General features: G+C 36.6%; 1 protein-coding gene across 1 annotated transcript in view; it reads right to left on the bottom strand.

The window, feature by feature from the left end:
* SCOT (Succinyl-CoA:3-ketoacid CoA transferase) overlaps positions 1–5,916 on the bottom strand; it is a 29,398-nt gene extending 23,482 nt beyond the window's left edge. Inside the window, exons 1-3 of the mRNA XM_081742291.1 lie at positions 5,560–5,916; positions 2,566–2,671; positions 1,312–1,538 (exon numbers count right to left, since the gene is read on the bottom strand). Of these exons, the coding sequence (XP_081598417.1) occupies positions 1,312–1,538; positions 2,566–2,671; positions 5,560–5,649 (423 nt within the window). The 5' untranslated portion in view covers positions 5,650–5,916. The remainder of the gene's footprint in view (positions 1–1,311; positions 1,539–2,565; positions 2,672–5,559) is intronic.
* Between the last annotated feature and the right edge of the window lie 11,159 nt (positions 5,917–17,075).

Genomic DNA, 17,075 nt, shown 5'->3' with positions numbered 1-17,075 from the left:
AATCACGAACGTCTAACTTTGTTGAACATCAAACCAAATGGAATGAGTCACTTGTCTAGCAATACAAAATTTATGGTTACTTGAGTCTTAACTAGGGTTGCCAGACGTCCCGGTTTTCAATGAAAGAATTAACCGTCCCGAAAAAGGCTTTCGGGACGTCTGTTTGTCCCAGCTTTCATTCTTCAGATTGAAAAAAAAAAAAATCAACCTGAAAGAACTAATGTCTCAACTAAAAACAGAAGGTTTTGGGAAGATTTGTGTAGCTAACTAATTTTACTAAACAAAAAAGGAGTTTGAAAATCACATCCATTCTTTCGTACTATGGGTTCTTTAGCTTTCAGAGTGGGGGGAGATTTAAAAAAATATTCAAAAGGGGACATATGTTATGGCAATGTTTTCTTGAATATCACTATTTTTCTTTTCTCTGATGACGGGATTTAACTACTACTTAGTTCATACTTTAATCGACAGCGCAGAACTGCTTCATTGTCGAAATTTTAATCAGCAATGGTGGTACTGCTCTCAGTCGCTGTATATCCGCATTTAAACTGTCTATTTCGTCCTGTTTGTCGCCTTCTGACGAACAATTTTACAATCAAGCGTTTAACCAGTCCAGTGTCTGTAGAGTGAAATCTTCTTTGTCGGTGTAGAGTGAAGTCAAATTTTCAGGTTAAAATTCCGTAACAACTTCGTCTAGCACAAGAATGGCAGTTAAGCACATAAAGGTATATTTCTTGTTTAATTGATACGTACTAGATTTTTTTTGCTGTCAAACTTTTGGAGTGCCTGCGTAGTCTTTAAGGAGATTTTGTTTATCGTTCTGAATTTAGGGTAAATATATTTTATCTTGCTAAATTTGTATTTCTTTTAGGATAGTGTTTCTGACTCAGGTGATGACGCAACAAAGAAAAAACAAGTCTCTTAAATCATAAATGGGAGAGTGTCGTAATTCGCGCAAATTTTAGGACCTGTTAAACAGAACTAATTGGAGTTCGGTATAAGGGACGCCATGCAGCTCTTCTTATGTTACCTTTTCACATTCTTTATACAACGCTTGTGATACTCATTTGAGTTATCTGTGTGTAAAAAGAACTGGAAAACTGTTATTGGTAACCTGGGAAAGACAGGTAATTGATTCTGACCAAAAAGTAGGAACCGTGACCTTGTATATAGCCTGATATTAGTGTCCCGGTTTTTCATTTACTAAATATTAACACACTGTCGATAGAAACGCTGAAAATTCGAATAAATTTCAAAATACTAATGAGAAGTTATGTTACTTAGAACATTACGTGTACTCTTGAAACGTACCTGTGGCGTCAATTCTACTTCCAGCTCTCCACAAAGGTACTGCCTCTCGAACTCTGCATTCTCTCCGACGTACGACGAAATCATTCGCTTTATCTGTTTGCATTTCAACAGTAGCCCCAAGCCAAAATTATCCACGCCAGCATTGTTACTAACTACTGTCAGATCCTTCCTCCTACTCTTCACTAAAGCTGCTATCAAATTTTCAGGTATCCCACAAAGACCAAAGCCTGCAAATAAATGTGTACATACTGTAGTCAATGCTGTATTAGTTTCGACTACTATTCAAAACAACGAAAGTACTGATATAAAAGAATATTAAAAAGTTTAACGCCTAGTAAAATTTTAAAGCAATAATTTGTATTCAATATGGTAAAATCATGATTAGCAATCTTCTTCAGTGCACATGGCTTTGGGTTTGATCAATTCTTAGCGTTGACCCAGGATCTTAAGGTTAAGATATATATATATATATATATATATAAAAGACAGAATTAATGGTGATGAAGTCGTTGTACCAACCATTTTACTCAGTTAAATGTACATAATTTCCTAACTTTGTGGTGGACAACATCGTGTCTACGAGTTCTTCCTTTTCTCCCACCTTTTCATTCCACAATTATCGGTCATTTAAATTGATTATTTGTCTCCTTGAGTATAAAGATCAAGTATATGAGACGTTTCTTTCTTTCAAGATAAATTGTGATTTTTTTTTTTTTTAACGTTTCATGATTATCCATGAGGCTAAGGGAGATTGTGATGATGAGACAGATAATTACGATGGAATGACGAAAGTGAGAGGAAATGAAAAAACCTCGAGAAAACCCAAGCACAATGTCTTTATCCATCACAAAGCCAATTTGTTGGGGGCTGGTATCGAAAAATGACCCCACGCGGTCCAGTTCGTATTCTAATTTTAACATAAGGATGTAACATAAACTGCTTTTATCTTTTTCAACATTAAATAAGCGTCTTACAGCATCTATTAGTAATTATTAATGATTACTCTTTCGAGTATTATTGAGACTATAAAGTGTAATATGCAATGAATTTGCATCACATCGTAGGAATATTCTGAGCCTGAGATTGAATTTATTACAGTTCTGACAAGTGGCACAACATACATCAAATTTTTTTGGTCCGTGACTTATTTTTTCCCCTGATGGGAAGACCTGAAAAATAAATTGATCGGAATGAACAATCTTAAGAGGGGTGCCTAAGAAAACCTTTCATACCAAAATAAGAACTTCAACCTACCTCCAACAAGGAGCTTTGCTCCATCAGGAATATCCCTAACGGCTGCGTCTGCACTTACGTAAAGCTTAGTTCTTCTTCTCGAGCTTGTTGAGAAATAGCATACAGTCTGAAATCAAACAAATATAAATACTGTCACTTGATTTAATAGGATGCACAGTAATATTTATAAGAAATTACTTACCTCAAAGCACTCAGAATTGTCCTATTGTGTACATTTTGGCATTAATCTTTTAAAAATTAACGCTGTCTGTGGCACTACAATCGAATTACTTATTTCCTCCTGGATATGATTACTTTTCTTAATTCCATTAGACTTATTTAAAAAATACCCTTCTAAATATGTTACTTGATTTCACAATAGGATTGTACAAGTAATCAAAATATATCGGGATCTCACTTCTTACGTATATATAATAAAGTAGAAATACGAAATAGGTAGTGAGTTCTTTACCACGTAGCATGCCAGAAGAAAGACGTGATGAAGCAAAGTGCTCATATATAAGTGTCGCAGAGCTTTGACACACAAAAGGCATGAGTTCTATGTCATATAAAGTGTTTTTCCACCACCCTCGTTTATATGTATACCCAACATCGCTGACACGCCTGCTCCCTACAGACGCACCGCCACATTATCCCTCGAGGCCCCATGCAGCGCTTCTCTTCTTACTCGGTTAGATGGCATTCGTGCTTTTTAGTGGCCACATGAATTGGTTTGTGTTTTTAATTTGATTCGTGGTTTATCCACTGCAGTTTTTATGCCATATGTGAACACGCAATAGTTATACTCAGTCCTCCTAAAGTCATTCTGCACCCATTAATGCAACTCCACCCTTAATAAACAGTTTCTCAGGCACTAAGAGTGCATTTTCTGCTTAAGAGTAATTCATATTTCATGAATATAAGTACCTCCTTATGTGGCAACGTAGTACAGCATGTGTTTTGTAACTTTCGATGCCCCAGAAACATGTGATTGATTCCTAATCTCTCTAAAAGTTTATTTACATAATATGATATTATAGTAGGGTGTTGTTTATAGGGCTTAAGTTTAGAGTTGCCCCTCCAGTTTCCAACCTACAAAAATGCAGTTAAAACATTAAAAATTGTTAGGTTAGGCTAGGTTATGTTAGTTTAGGTTAGTTTAAGTTAGGTTTGGTTAGTTTAGGTTCGGTTAGATTACCTGGTAAGCCTTTAGTTAGACTAGAACAGTGACCGCAACAGGTTCTCATATAAGCTTAAAGTATCACTTAAATTCAGTAATCCATGGTTCTCATGAAAATTTAATAGATATTCTTCATTATTCTAATATAATTCTGTAAAACTCAATGCAGAAATATTATATTCAACGCACTGATTCCCCATCCTATACGATTACCATGCTGTTCAGTTATCGACAACTTCCGCGCCTTGCAAATAGTACCCACTTCTACATATCTTTTCTCGTATTAAACATAACTTTACTGCCAATCTTTGACACTTAAACATGACATAAGAAAGCCAAATCGTCATTTCTTACCCCATTTCTCCTGTAAATTTTCCTAATTTTTATAAAAAACGGAGGGGCAACTCTAAACTTAAACCCGTTTATAGTGCTGGTTGGATACAAAAGGTAAGGATTCATTGATTTTGTTATTTCTGAATAGTATGTAGTTTGGGGTAATCTTTACAACACACGCACTAGCTACGCATCGATAAGTAGGGCCGATTTAAAAGGGTATAGGAGTTAACTTTACAATGTCTGCTCCAGCTGGTATACTCACTCAGAAACGAGAATATACACTCCATTAATTCTATGGAAAATAGATCACAACTTCCCTAACCTTAAGCTAACCCGTTCCTACCTGTGCCCTGCTTATCCCTATCTTACTCTACTCTACTCTACTCTACTCTACTCTACCCTACTATACTATACCCTTTTAAAGCGGCCCTACTTATCGATGAGCAGCTGGACCTTGTATTGTTAAGTTTACCCGGGTGGGGTAGGGTACCGTAGGGTAGGATAGGGATAAGTAGCGTAGGAGTAGGAATGGGTTTATGTAAGGTTAGGGAAGTTTTGACCCATTTTCATAAAATTAATAGAGTGTAATTTCTCGCTTCTGATTAAGTAGGCCTATACCAGCCGGAACGGGTATTGTAAAGTTAACCGGTAGTTTGCAACACTTAACAGTCGGAAAATACTAATTTTGCGAAGTAATACAATACAGACAATTAAATGTCCAGTGAAGAGCACAGAAAGCATGAAAATAAGAAATATTTGCAATTAACAGTTAAGAATGAACGATGAAAATGAAAGGGCAGTAATTCTAGGTAAGCTACATTAAGGCAACAACTAGGCTACGTAGCAACACAACGCTGAACAAGGTTTATGTGGTCTAATCCGGGTTCATCTGCAGAAGATTAGCCCTGAACATTCATTAATAGGTCATGTTAAGGCATTAGACAATTAGGGCAAGATTCTAGAACGCAAGTTCCCCTTCCCATTTAGCTGTAATAAAGAAAGAAAACAACGTGCCCTGCGGGGCTCTAACCCGCATTCACTCGCTAACGCTCGCTCGGCAATACTATATAAACTACATATTAAACTTTGGTACAGAAAGGAGCCAACCTAGCTACTAACCTATACTGAAGGACCTGTGTTCAAGAATCTTCTCGACGATTAGGCCCCTATTTCTACACAAAAACAAGTTTCCTCACAACATGGGTAGTTCGCTGATTGATTATACGCAACATAGACGTTGCTGCAATGGAGTTTTTCTCTGTAGGCATAGTTAGATATGTAGGACGGAGAGAACCAGTCAACTGATTTTGTCCAAAAGTCACTCCATCACTGTTACATGGCAATACACAAATACTTCATCTGTGCACTGTTCGTATATTACACGATTTAATACTTCGCGCAGTTCGCTTTAGTTCTACATAGAATTAACTTACTATTCTATTTAAATGTTAAATTTATCTTTCGTAAATCATAAATGATTAATGCACGTAAACACTTACCTGACAGGGTCGGATTACATTGTAAAGTTGAGAAGTCTTAGTGTGATTCTTCCACACTACACCAAAAATTAACTTTTGCACTAGTGTCATTCTTAAACTACACTAACCACAAAAGTAACATTGACGAATTCACTTTGTCTTCACTGAAACGTGAAGGTCAACCAGTCCGTGTGTAAAATTTATAACATGTCTTATCTACATTTGCGTATATTCGCTTAGCAACAAGGTCCTTCCCACATGACTCAATCTTGCAGACGAATATTAAAATCCACCAAAATTACGCTGAAGCCGTGTGCAAATCTGTTCCTAATGCACCGTTGTACATTTATATGCTCTGTTATGGCCCTATTGATTTTCAAATGGCCACTCACAAAGCTTAATAAAATTAAAAACAAGTACTTAATACTGCACTTCCATACGCTTCTTGTTAACAGTGAAAGAAAAATACGATTTTCAGGGTCTTATGCTTCTCAGAGGCTTGGAAATAAACGATTTTCATTATCCTTCGCAAAGAAACACGATAAAGAAAGTCTCAAGCAGGAACTTTGTCGATTATAACCCAGAACAGTATAGAAATTTGATAAAGAAGATATCAACCAAGTTTCTTCACTACTAGAAAAGATGCAGGTGTAGTTTTGTTCCACCACATTTTGCAAGATTTACAGGTAGAATTCAATACATGAATAGACATGTTTATAAGTTTAAAAAAAAATCTGCAGGCGACAGAATTAATTAAGAAGTAATACAGCTGTATTTTAGGTTAACAAGTGTAGCGTTACTAGTGTAAAATCATCACAAATGCTTTACGACGGATAAAATAAGTGAGTGCATATGGAAAGTGGCTATATTAGATGATATTTTCCTTCGGTGGCATACTTCTGCATGGTGTACAGAACCTGTATTTTATATTTACAAGTTGAGCTTTACTATTATAAAACCATGGCATGTAACTTACTATTGAAACTTATCATTGCCAAAACGCATTTCTTTCCACTATCCTCACTTTCGCGCATACCCACACTTACTGACGCGCCTGCTTCCTACCAACGGTCCTACCAGCTTCACCCTGCCCTGACTCGGTTAGATAGCATTCGTCGTTTTTACTGGTCACTTAGCACAGGTTGGTTTGTGTTTTTGCACTGAAGGCTTTATGCTACATAACACAAAGCCGTATTTATACGTGAATCGTAAAAAAAAATCAACAATTACTTCTAGTGGTCCCCTTGAATTTTATTTATGCTAAGTGAGATATTTTCATGTCAACCAGTAGAAATCTTTTAGGGGACAATAAGAAGGAAATTATTGAAAGAATTATATATTTTTTTAACAATTCTTTCTAATGTTGCTCCGTAAGTAAACCTGTACGCTAGAAAATGTTCATTATGAGGTTTACGGAAAATTTGTGTGAGGTAGAGGACAATAGGGTACAGTGATACCAAAGGTGTCTGTGTCCTCTGCTATCATGAGACACAGTTACCAAAAATAGTCCAGAGACAATTCCAGACGACATAATATAGATAACCACCAGATGTTAAATGCATCAAGATGTGGAATGCTAAGTTTAAAGAAAGAGGCAGTGCCAGTGATCTCCCTAGTGCGCATGCAATTTAGACCAAGGATTATAAATAGAGGATCTGCCCATATGTATCTTCATCCTATTAAATCGATGAAGCGAAAAAACAACCGACCATCGGCACGTCTGATTGGCTACTCTCGTTACTGCCATCGTTTGATTGGCTACTTTCGTTTCCGCCATGATTGTTGGCTCAAAACATTGCAATCCTATTGGGCGGAGTGGGCAGAGTAGGGGTGGCGAAACTGTGACGTATAGCTTCAAGATTTTGTTGTAAGGGCAGATCCACTATTTTTAAGATCCTTGATTCAGACAGTGAGTGATGCCTTCGTGAGAAATCCCGTGAAGTCAGTCCGCAGAGCGTCACGTGAGTTGAAAATTCCTAAGCCATCAGTGCACAGAATCCTACATAAACATATTTTCCTAGCGTACAAAGTCCAGATTGTGCAGTCATATAACCAACGGGTTACAATGCTCGTTACGACATTGATTTTGCCATGTCTGAGATTGAGGAAAATGTTGACTATCTGAAACGTGCTCAGATGAGGCGACATTTCATTTGAACGGTGTTATCAACTGAAACAATGTTAGGATCTGGGAATCCGAGAATCAACACGGTATGTTTCAGAGACAGCCCTAAGCTGAATGGGTGGTACAGTCTTACGCACAGTGAAATCATAGGATGTTTTTTCTGCGGTGAAAAGACTCACAGTCGACATCTCGTTTCATATGTTGCAGTTATTTGTTGTCCTACAGATTCAGGACATTCCGGACTTAATTTGCCAACAAGATGGTACGTCATCTCATTGCGGGTTAGATATCTGTGCTTATTTCCGGGAAGACGGATCGGGCGTGATGGTTCCATAAACTAACTTAAGCGGACATAACACCACTGGATTTTTTCTTTGGAGTTATGTCAAGGACCAGATTTACCAAACACCAGTGAACAACATCGCAGCATTATGGCGCAGAATTACTGAAGCCATAATATCCACTCCTCACATAATGTTCACCAACACATGGATGGAGTTGGAATATAGCCTGGATATCCTTCGGGCAACGAAAGGACCACACGTAGAAATGTATTAATTATGTACACAAAAACTTGAATATGTTACATGCAATTCAAGATAAAAGGTATTTGTGTATGTGTCATATTTTATGCTTTATGACTGATTGATTTCAGGGAAAGAATTCTGGGACACGCTGTATAATTAATGATCTATTTACATGTGAATCGAGGAAAATTGGGGGAAAATAAAATCAATCATAGGTGCGCTTAAATAATTTTAATGGGAAATATTAATGTTTGTGTAGGGAAAGGACAGAAAGTAATTTCAGTAGAAGTTAAATATGTTTTTCGGTGAAAAATAGAGAAGAGGTGGGAATTAGTGAGACGATAAGCTTCTCTTTTGGTTGGAAATATGTCGTTCAATCAATACAAGTAGAGAAGATAAACCTGGAAGTTTCCATTTTATCATAAATACTATATAGATTATATAACAATGCAGGATAATTTCGAAACAAAAAGTACTAACGTTCTCAGCAATTTGTATCTTGAGAAGAATGAAGAAATTTAGCTCATGGAATGATAAACCAATAAGAATTATTGATAAGGACGGCTCTGTAATATAATCACAATGTCACACGCCTTCCCGAATTAAAAAAAAAATCAAATATGGATATTTATCCTTGTATACGAATAGTGAACAACAGAACAAACATTTTAGTTATTTTCATATGAAGTCTGCAATTCTGGTGATATTCATGAGTGATTTGGCAAAAGACTCTGGGCCTTATGCAGAGTTGTTGTGACGCGTATTTAGTGCCATACTAAAGAGTTCGACCAACATATGTTTCCTCCAGTAGTCAGGCTTTTAGTATGACGCTAAGTGTATGTCAAAACGACTCTGCATAAGTCCCTCTAAGTCGCAGTGCTTGGTTTTACCTTGTGTTCATATGTTCTGGCTTGGCTCTTTCTCGCGTTCGTTTGCCTCACAGAACAGCTCAAACGTGACTGAAGAAATGTGTTTTCTATCTACTTCCTTGGGGCGGGCGAAAGAAAAAGGTAATAAGGCAGAGCCTCTCAGCTTTGTGCTAACGAGCGATCCACACGATGAAGGTAGGAGGAATTTCTGCTTCTCTCAGAAAAACTGACAAATATTATTTCAAAGAGAGAGGAACTCCGCGGTAGATTTCAATATTTGCGATGCCCATATTCAAATTACTGCACTACGAAGGAAGAAAGAAAATGCTCTCTTTATGCATTTTGCAATTTCGGAATTTAATTGCATCTGATATACATGCGTATTTGCTCTTTCTTTTTTCATGCATTTGAGAAATGAATGCATATTCTTGAACCACATTTTAAATTTATTTACCTCTGAAAGGTTACTGTGAAAGGAAGTAGGTGAAGCCACAAACAAATGTGCGAGTATTATACATGTAATTTAAGTAAATAATTACAAAATACCAATAAATAGAGACTACTCAATCATGTAGGATTGGTTTGAGGCGGAAGCATTCACAGCGTGGACAAGCGGTTCAGTATTGTCCCACTAAATTTGTGCAACTTTACGTTTATTTTGGAGCTTCCTTGTGAATATATGGCGAGTGAATGCACTTTCGGCTGGAGCATGAAGGTTCGATTCCCCTTATTTTATTTTAGTAGGAGTACGTGCAGTAGCAGCGTAAGGCAAACTGGGGCCCGGGGCCAGTGAAGTAGATCGGGGCCTCTTATTGAAAAATCATCATTTATACACTGCTATTTTTGACATTCATTTGTTGCATAATTATTGTTCCTGTTTACTCTTTCCCGTTGGTGTGTGTGATTAAACCATCTTAATCTGGGATATATTAAATAAATCGGGGTGATATTCAGCATCCCTATCTATTTTTTAATGCTCAGAACCGCCTTCAGGCTGGTATTTAAAAATAAAACCGCACCAGGTGTATCATTGCGTATTTGTTTCTTCTTTTTTTATTCACTTTTAAACGAAGGTCACGATGGAAAACAAATTAGGGATCAGGGGCGGATCCAGGACCGACTTCTGGGGGGGGCGGTGGGTTGTCAGAATGCAACATTTAAGGGGTCCAAACTCTGGGATAGATTTTATTTATATATATAAAGTAAGAAAGTTTCCTCTTCTGGGGGGGGGGCGATCGCCCCGATCGCCCCCCCTGGATCCGCCCCTGTTAGGGATTAGGGAAACTGCAACCCACGACAGAAATAACATAATCTTAAGAACAAACAAAACGTAATAAGGAATTCAGAATTTATCCTACACCTGTACTATCCTAGTTTAAACGCGACCTGTAATTAGATGGAATAGTGGAAATAATGCTCCTAATAGTACATTTAATGATTTATAAAATGTAACAATGAGCTGATATTTAAAAAACTGTAAATAATAATACGAGCGATGCGATTTCTAAATGTAAGCTCTATGTTCTGTAGAATTTTCTTGTTCGGTTCTCGCCTTTGGTGTTTCTCCTGTGCAATTTCTCATATGGTTAAGTTTATTCATGGTTTCTCACCTGTCTGAGTTTACGCTACATTTATTTGACATGAGTTTTTTCCTACAATTAGTCCCATTCACTTTAACATTCGGTTTCTCTCCAGTGATCATGCCCGATATTTAAACTTTTTTTTTCCAAACTATCAATAAATAATGGCTAGAATAGATTTCTCTCCTGCGTGTCTTCTTCATTTATTTATTTTTTTATTTTACTAGGATTCTTGTCAGCGATAATATACGATCTATTTAGTCCTACTGTTTTTGCCGAAATATCAATGTATAGTTAAGCACTAGAATGTTTCTTCCTGCTTTTTTTACTATTGTTTCCAGATTTCACATTTGTTTTATGATTTTATATATATATATATATATATATATACGGATATATTTTTTGTATTTAATAATTTAGTCATGCTCATATGTATGACTGTTTACATTACCAGTTAGTAACACACTTAGTATTAGAATATATTATAACAAAAAAATCCTGAATATATCAAATAATTGGGAAAATATCGTAGATTAAATATGTGAGCACAGAATTTTAATACGGGTTTTACCATAATACTTTTCATTATCACCCATCACCAGTCAATTGACAGATCTTGACGGTTTTTTATTCTTCTTCTGGTACTTTTGCATTTTTATTGTCTTCAGTTGAAACACAAAACTACTTTCGATTATAGTTCAGCTACCTTATTAGCCTGTGTTCCAACAACATTCAGAAATGCTACCTTCCTTGCTTTGGTAGGTACGAAAGTCTCAGCTATATCCAGAGTAGGAAGAATGTACTTGGGTCGGGCGTGGGAAAATTTTCTTCCTAGAATTCGATATCATTTCCTGGAATTCGGAGGCAAGTTTCGACAAACCTTTAGTCGTTATGTTCATAGCCTTTTACGGCTACCACATGAGCCATGGGAAAATGTTGGTTTGTGAGAACCCGCTGTTGCTATGCTCATAGTCTTGGATGCTCATAATCTTGGCCGGCTGTCGGATCTTCATCAGAGTCCCTTCAGTTATCACGATCAAAGCTTCCCAATTGACTGATTGATTTTCGTCTTTTCGTTATGTATTGAATAGCTATTTTGCATAGCATTGGGTAGACCTTTACCCCCAATCCTTTGATATTCAGTGATCGAAGCACTCCAATTTGATTGGTCTTCGTCTTTCCCCGCGCAAGGCCAGTACTTCACGATTTAGAGTTGAATTAATCCTTGCATGAAAAAAAAAAAAAAAAAAAAGAATTTCACGTATTGATTTTAGCGTACCATATCATATACATTGTTCGAAGCTCTTCAGTTCGAAGCACTATTATGCTTTCAAGTGTTCAATGCTCCCTTTCTCTCTCTCTATCAGCGAGAATCGAACCCGGACCGAAGTGGTATTAAAACATAAATAACAAACATAAAAATAAATCTAAAAAATACAGCATCACATTATTATTATTATTATTATTATTATTATTATTATTATTATTATTATTATTATTATTATTATTATTATTATTATTATTATTATTATTTTGGGAGTGAAAGTGAAACAGACAACTAACCTTGATTGTAGCATCGCTAACTTATAGGGATGGTACCGAGACCGAGACGGGCTTTTATATACCGAGACGAGACCGAGACCGAGACGGATTTTATATAACCGAGACGAGACCGAGACCGAGACAGGCCTCTATAAATCGAGACGAGACCGAGACGAGACTTAGGTCAGTCTCGAAAGTCTCGGTCTCGTCTCGAATATTGATAAAAATTAAAATTGTCTTCACTCAAAATTTCTTTCGTCGCAGTGTTAGATAATATGGGAACGGTTGACTGATGTACAGTCCTGTATTTAGGGGGTGCCTATCAGGCTCAAGCCTCTCCCGAAATAAATTTGTGACTATTTTTCGCACTGCACGTACAGCACAAATGTTTCTTACCCGTTTCTCAAACCTCTCCCGAAACAAAATCCACTGCTGATGTAGCCTTCTCTGTCTGTCTGTCTGTCTCTCTCTCTCTCTCTCTCTATATATATATATATATATCTATATCTATCTATCTATTTATCTACCTATTGTGTTTTTCAGATGTAAAGCATCACGGGCAGTAGCCAATGCTGTGCGATATTCCGCGCGGTGTTGCCGGATTTCGGACTCCCCTTTCCCTTCTCGCTCTTCCTCTAGTTGAGATTATTACACATACATTGGCAACATTATTCACAATGTAAATATACTATTCCAGCAAACTCAAAGATTTTGGCTGTGTATCCTAGAAGTATATATAGCAACTGAATAACCTACCTATTAACTTATTCCAGTGGAACTGCTAAACGTTCGTCTTCAACACTACTTTCACTATCGTCTATGTCAATTAATATTTCGCCATTGTCTGAATCTGACTCTTGTAATTTTTTTATTATGAGTTCCAAAAATTGTAAACACAAAAAATAATTCTTCGAGCTTCACTTCGTAGCACTTTTTTTTTTTTTTTTTTTTTTTAAAGAAAATTCCGCACTTGTACTCGGTTTCCTTAAAGACATTGTCAACTATAATTTTGGAGAACAAATGAACTACCACGAAAGAAAGCAACCTAGACACTGATGAATTCTGTTTATGCTAGAAGAAAAGTTGCGTTCCTACACACACAATCAGCTCCTTTGCTTCCATGTCTGTTCCTATAATAACATACTCTTATACTTGATGTAGGTCTCACAACAACAATCCATCTGATTCGTAAGCAACACGATATGGTCGAGTTTGTTTTGGGTTACAATAATTTATGACACCACTCAGACGCCTGGTGCTTTTGCATCCCTGCTAGAGGAGTAAAGAAGGAATACGTAATTGGCCACACATACGTAAGGTATTGAAACGAAGAAAAAAAAATCATACTGCGTTTCTTCTGTCGAATAAGGAAGAATCTTGCATGAAGACAATTTCAAAACAATATTACGAATGTCCCATACCTTCTGTTCTTCCACATGAGCTCCCGCCGGGAATCGAATATATATATATATATATATATATATATATATATATATATATATATATATATATATATATATATGAATCAAATTGCAGAGGCGTGTTATTTAATTCGAACGGGGGAAAAGAGGGCCTTGAAAATGAAATGAAATCTTTAAGTTTTACGTCCCACGGTTATGCCGGTTAGGCTAAAGGAGACGGTGATGATGAGTAATGAATGAAATGGTGGAATGAAGAAAGTGGGAGGAAACGGGAGAACCCCGAGAAAACCCACGCACACGGTGTTTGTCCACCACAAAGTTCACTTGGCGGGGGCTGGGATCGAACCCGGGACCCCAAGCACCAGAGGTCCACCACTGAGCCACCGCGGCCCCAAGAGGGCCTTGACTTTCCAAACTATTTCCAGCCCTGAAATGAGGTTCATCTAGTATATGTTTAGTAAACTTATTTAATAGTTAATGCAAATTAGGAACGTTTATAATAAAATAAGATTTTTAAAAAAAGAAAAAAGAAAACATAATCAATACAGTTTCTGAACCTAATTACAAGGACGCTGATTTCTCTGTAAATTGGGGGGGGGGTGCATTCAGATGCAGAAAGCATATATGATGATTTTACGACAAACTGCGTTCAAATTGTGCCTAATATTGCACATTTACAAATAAAATGAGGGGCCCTGGCTCCCTCAGTCCCCCCAGGATCTCTCACTACTATATTATTGGATTGCATAATAATATCTGAGTTGATATTTTTTCGAGTTTTTCCTTTTAGTATTTTAACCTACATAAACACAAAGTCGGATAAACAGACTGCTAGAAACAGCATTTGTTTTCTTATGAATAGCTTATTGATTTATCTCTTACAATCCGCTTTTCAACTTCAGTACTGTCAAGATCCGTCTTTTGTTAAGGTAGCATCGAGAAAACATAATATGTGTATAGTATACATGGTGAGTTAAAATGCTTTCATATTCTGAAAGAGGTCATTTGTTCTGTTTTTAATGTGTGAAAAGCTTTCCTCCCCCTGAAAGTAATGTTCCCCTAGAACAACCTGTTGGTTACACCCCTGATTATCCTTTAATAAAAGTTGAGTTCCATTTCCAAATCGAAGAAAAATCCACTGGAAATTAGACGGGACTCAACGCTCGTTTTACTAATTGTTTTATATGGAAACCTTTCAAAGCGTGTATCATGACAACCAGTTGTCATAAAAAGATGTAGTTTTCACGTATGTGTTCGTAATTCTTTTCTCTACTTCGTAAAGTGAGCAGTTAATGTGCTAATACAATATTTCTAATAAGCGCCTCTGCTATTGTCAAGATTCGCAGTAGCGCGAGAAGTCAGCGTGCAGAACTGCTTGTCGCGAATTGTCAACACCGCTCAAAGCCAATTGGACGCCGCGTAAAGCCAACTCAAGGCCATGCCGCTTCTCATCTGAAATCATTTGTATATATATATATATATATATATATATATATATATATATATATATATATATATATATATATATATATATATATATATATATATATATCAACAACGTTTGGGAGGTGATTCCTGACACCAAGATAAGACAAAAAGTATAGACCAACCTGGGTGCACAAATTCTTACTTTTGGAATTATAGGCTGCCGGAAACATGAAAAAATGAACTTTAATGGTCCCTAGCTCCAATACTATAGGATCTACGGTAGTCGGATCAAGACTTTACTTAGGAACAATTATGTGACCTATACAAAAATACATGTTTCAGAATTCTGCAGTACTCACACAACAATTTTCATAGAAGGAGTTTGTCTAAGGGCATATAATTTTAAGTACTCACCAACTACCTCTGTAAAAGCAGTTGCAGAAGTACCGCAAGATACTGATACATGGATATTTGGATAGAGAACATACTAGTTCTTAGTTGAAGTCTTGACCCGACTACGGTAGATCCCATAGTATTGGAGCTATGCAGTAGCATAGCTAGAATGTTTTTCAAGGGGGCCAGTGAAGGGACCACGAAAATTTTGAGGGGAGCATCTTCAATGAATGGAAAAACTTGATTCATATACTCACAAAACTTGTAAGGTTCAATCACAAGCTAAAATGTACTGAATAATTTAAAAATCATTGAATATGCATATCTTATTCTATCCATTAGGCCTATCCTATCCAAAAGCACTATTTAAAAAAAAAAAAAAAAAAAAAAAAGCAGAAATACGATAACTACTTATTTTTTAGTAGTCGTTAAGAAAATCAAAGCGAACTAGGAAACAAGTCTGTTTATCATATTTATACAGTGGAACATTACTTCTGAAAGTTGAATGGAAACTGTAAACAACAAGCTGTTCGCAGAACATGCCGCGACATCCTTTGTGAGTAAACCTAGTGCTCGTGGTTGCTGCCGAACATGAGCAAGGGTTAGGTGACTACTCCACTTAGACGTGACGGCGGAGGTTGACTGCTGTAATAGAATTGGACAGGCGAAGCTCAAGGTTATAGGCAGTAGTCATCTCAAATTTTACCAGTTCGAAACATTCCTTCTTGCACACATGGGACCAGTTTGCCTGATGGAATGATGGAAGTGAATAAATATCACAAGTTCCAGATTTGTTTTAATACTGCATAATAATATTAATAGTTATTTATATTATTATGTAGATAAACTGTAATAATAATAATAATAATTATTATTATTATTATTATTATTATTATTATTATTATTATTATTATTATTATTATTATTATTAGTAGTAGTAGTAGTAGTAGTAGTAGTAGTAGTAGTAGTAGTAGTAGTAGTAGTAGTAGTAGTAGTAGTACCAAATTATTTAATGATTACTATGCATTTGTTCTATGTCACCATAGTCAATGAGAATTAACAACTTACTGTACGAATTGTAATAGGTAATGTACGAACACTTCTTTCGTCCAACGCAAGTGTAATGGTTTACTAAAGTGTATGCTACTTGTAAGTAAGTGTCTCATATTTTAGTATAAATTTCAGCATTGAAGCGAATGAGAATGCCGACTGATTTTGCTTTTCTTTCTGGCTCTTTGTCGAAAACAAAAGAGATAACTACGCCAATAAAATACAGGGGTTAAAAGGTAGTTCAGGTGGTGAGATCAATGCATGCATCCCACAGATTTCGGTGAATTAGATCTTGCTGTACTACGAACATAAACTAGTAGAGCTATTTTACTCGAAACGCAGAGCAGTGGTTCAGTGGTAGAGCGTCCACCTTTGGTCCGATCACAGCTCGCGTCAAGTAAACTTTGTGGTGGACAACCACCGCGTGCGTGGGTTTTCTTGGGGTTCTCCCGTTTCCTCTCACTTTCTTCATTCCACCATTTCATTCATCTCTCGTCGTCACCGTCACCATTAGCCTAGTTGGCATATCCGTGGGACGTAAATCTTGATTTCATTTCATTTCGGAACGCAGACTATTGCAACATACGGTATTCTGCAGTTGA

The sequence above is a fragment of the Thermobia domestica genome, chromosome 16, assembly GCF_964235325.1.
Source record: "Thermobia domestica chromosome 16, izTheDome1.hap1.1, whole genome shotgun sequence".
NCBI lineage: Eukaryota > Metazoa > Arthropoda > Insecta > Zygentoma > Lepismatidae > Thermobia > Thermobia domestica.
This window is presented reverse-complemented; position numbering and strand designations above follow the sequence as displayed.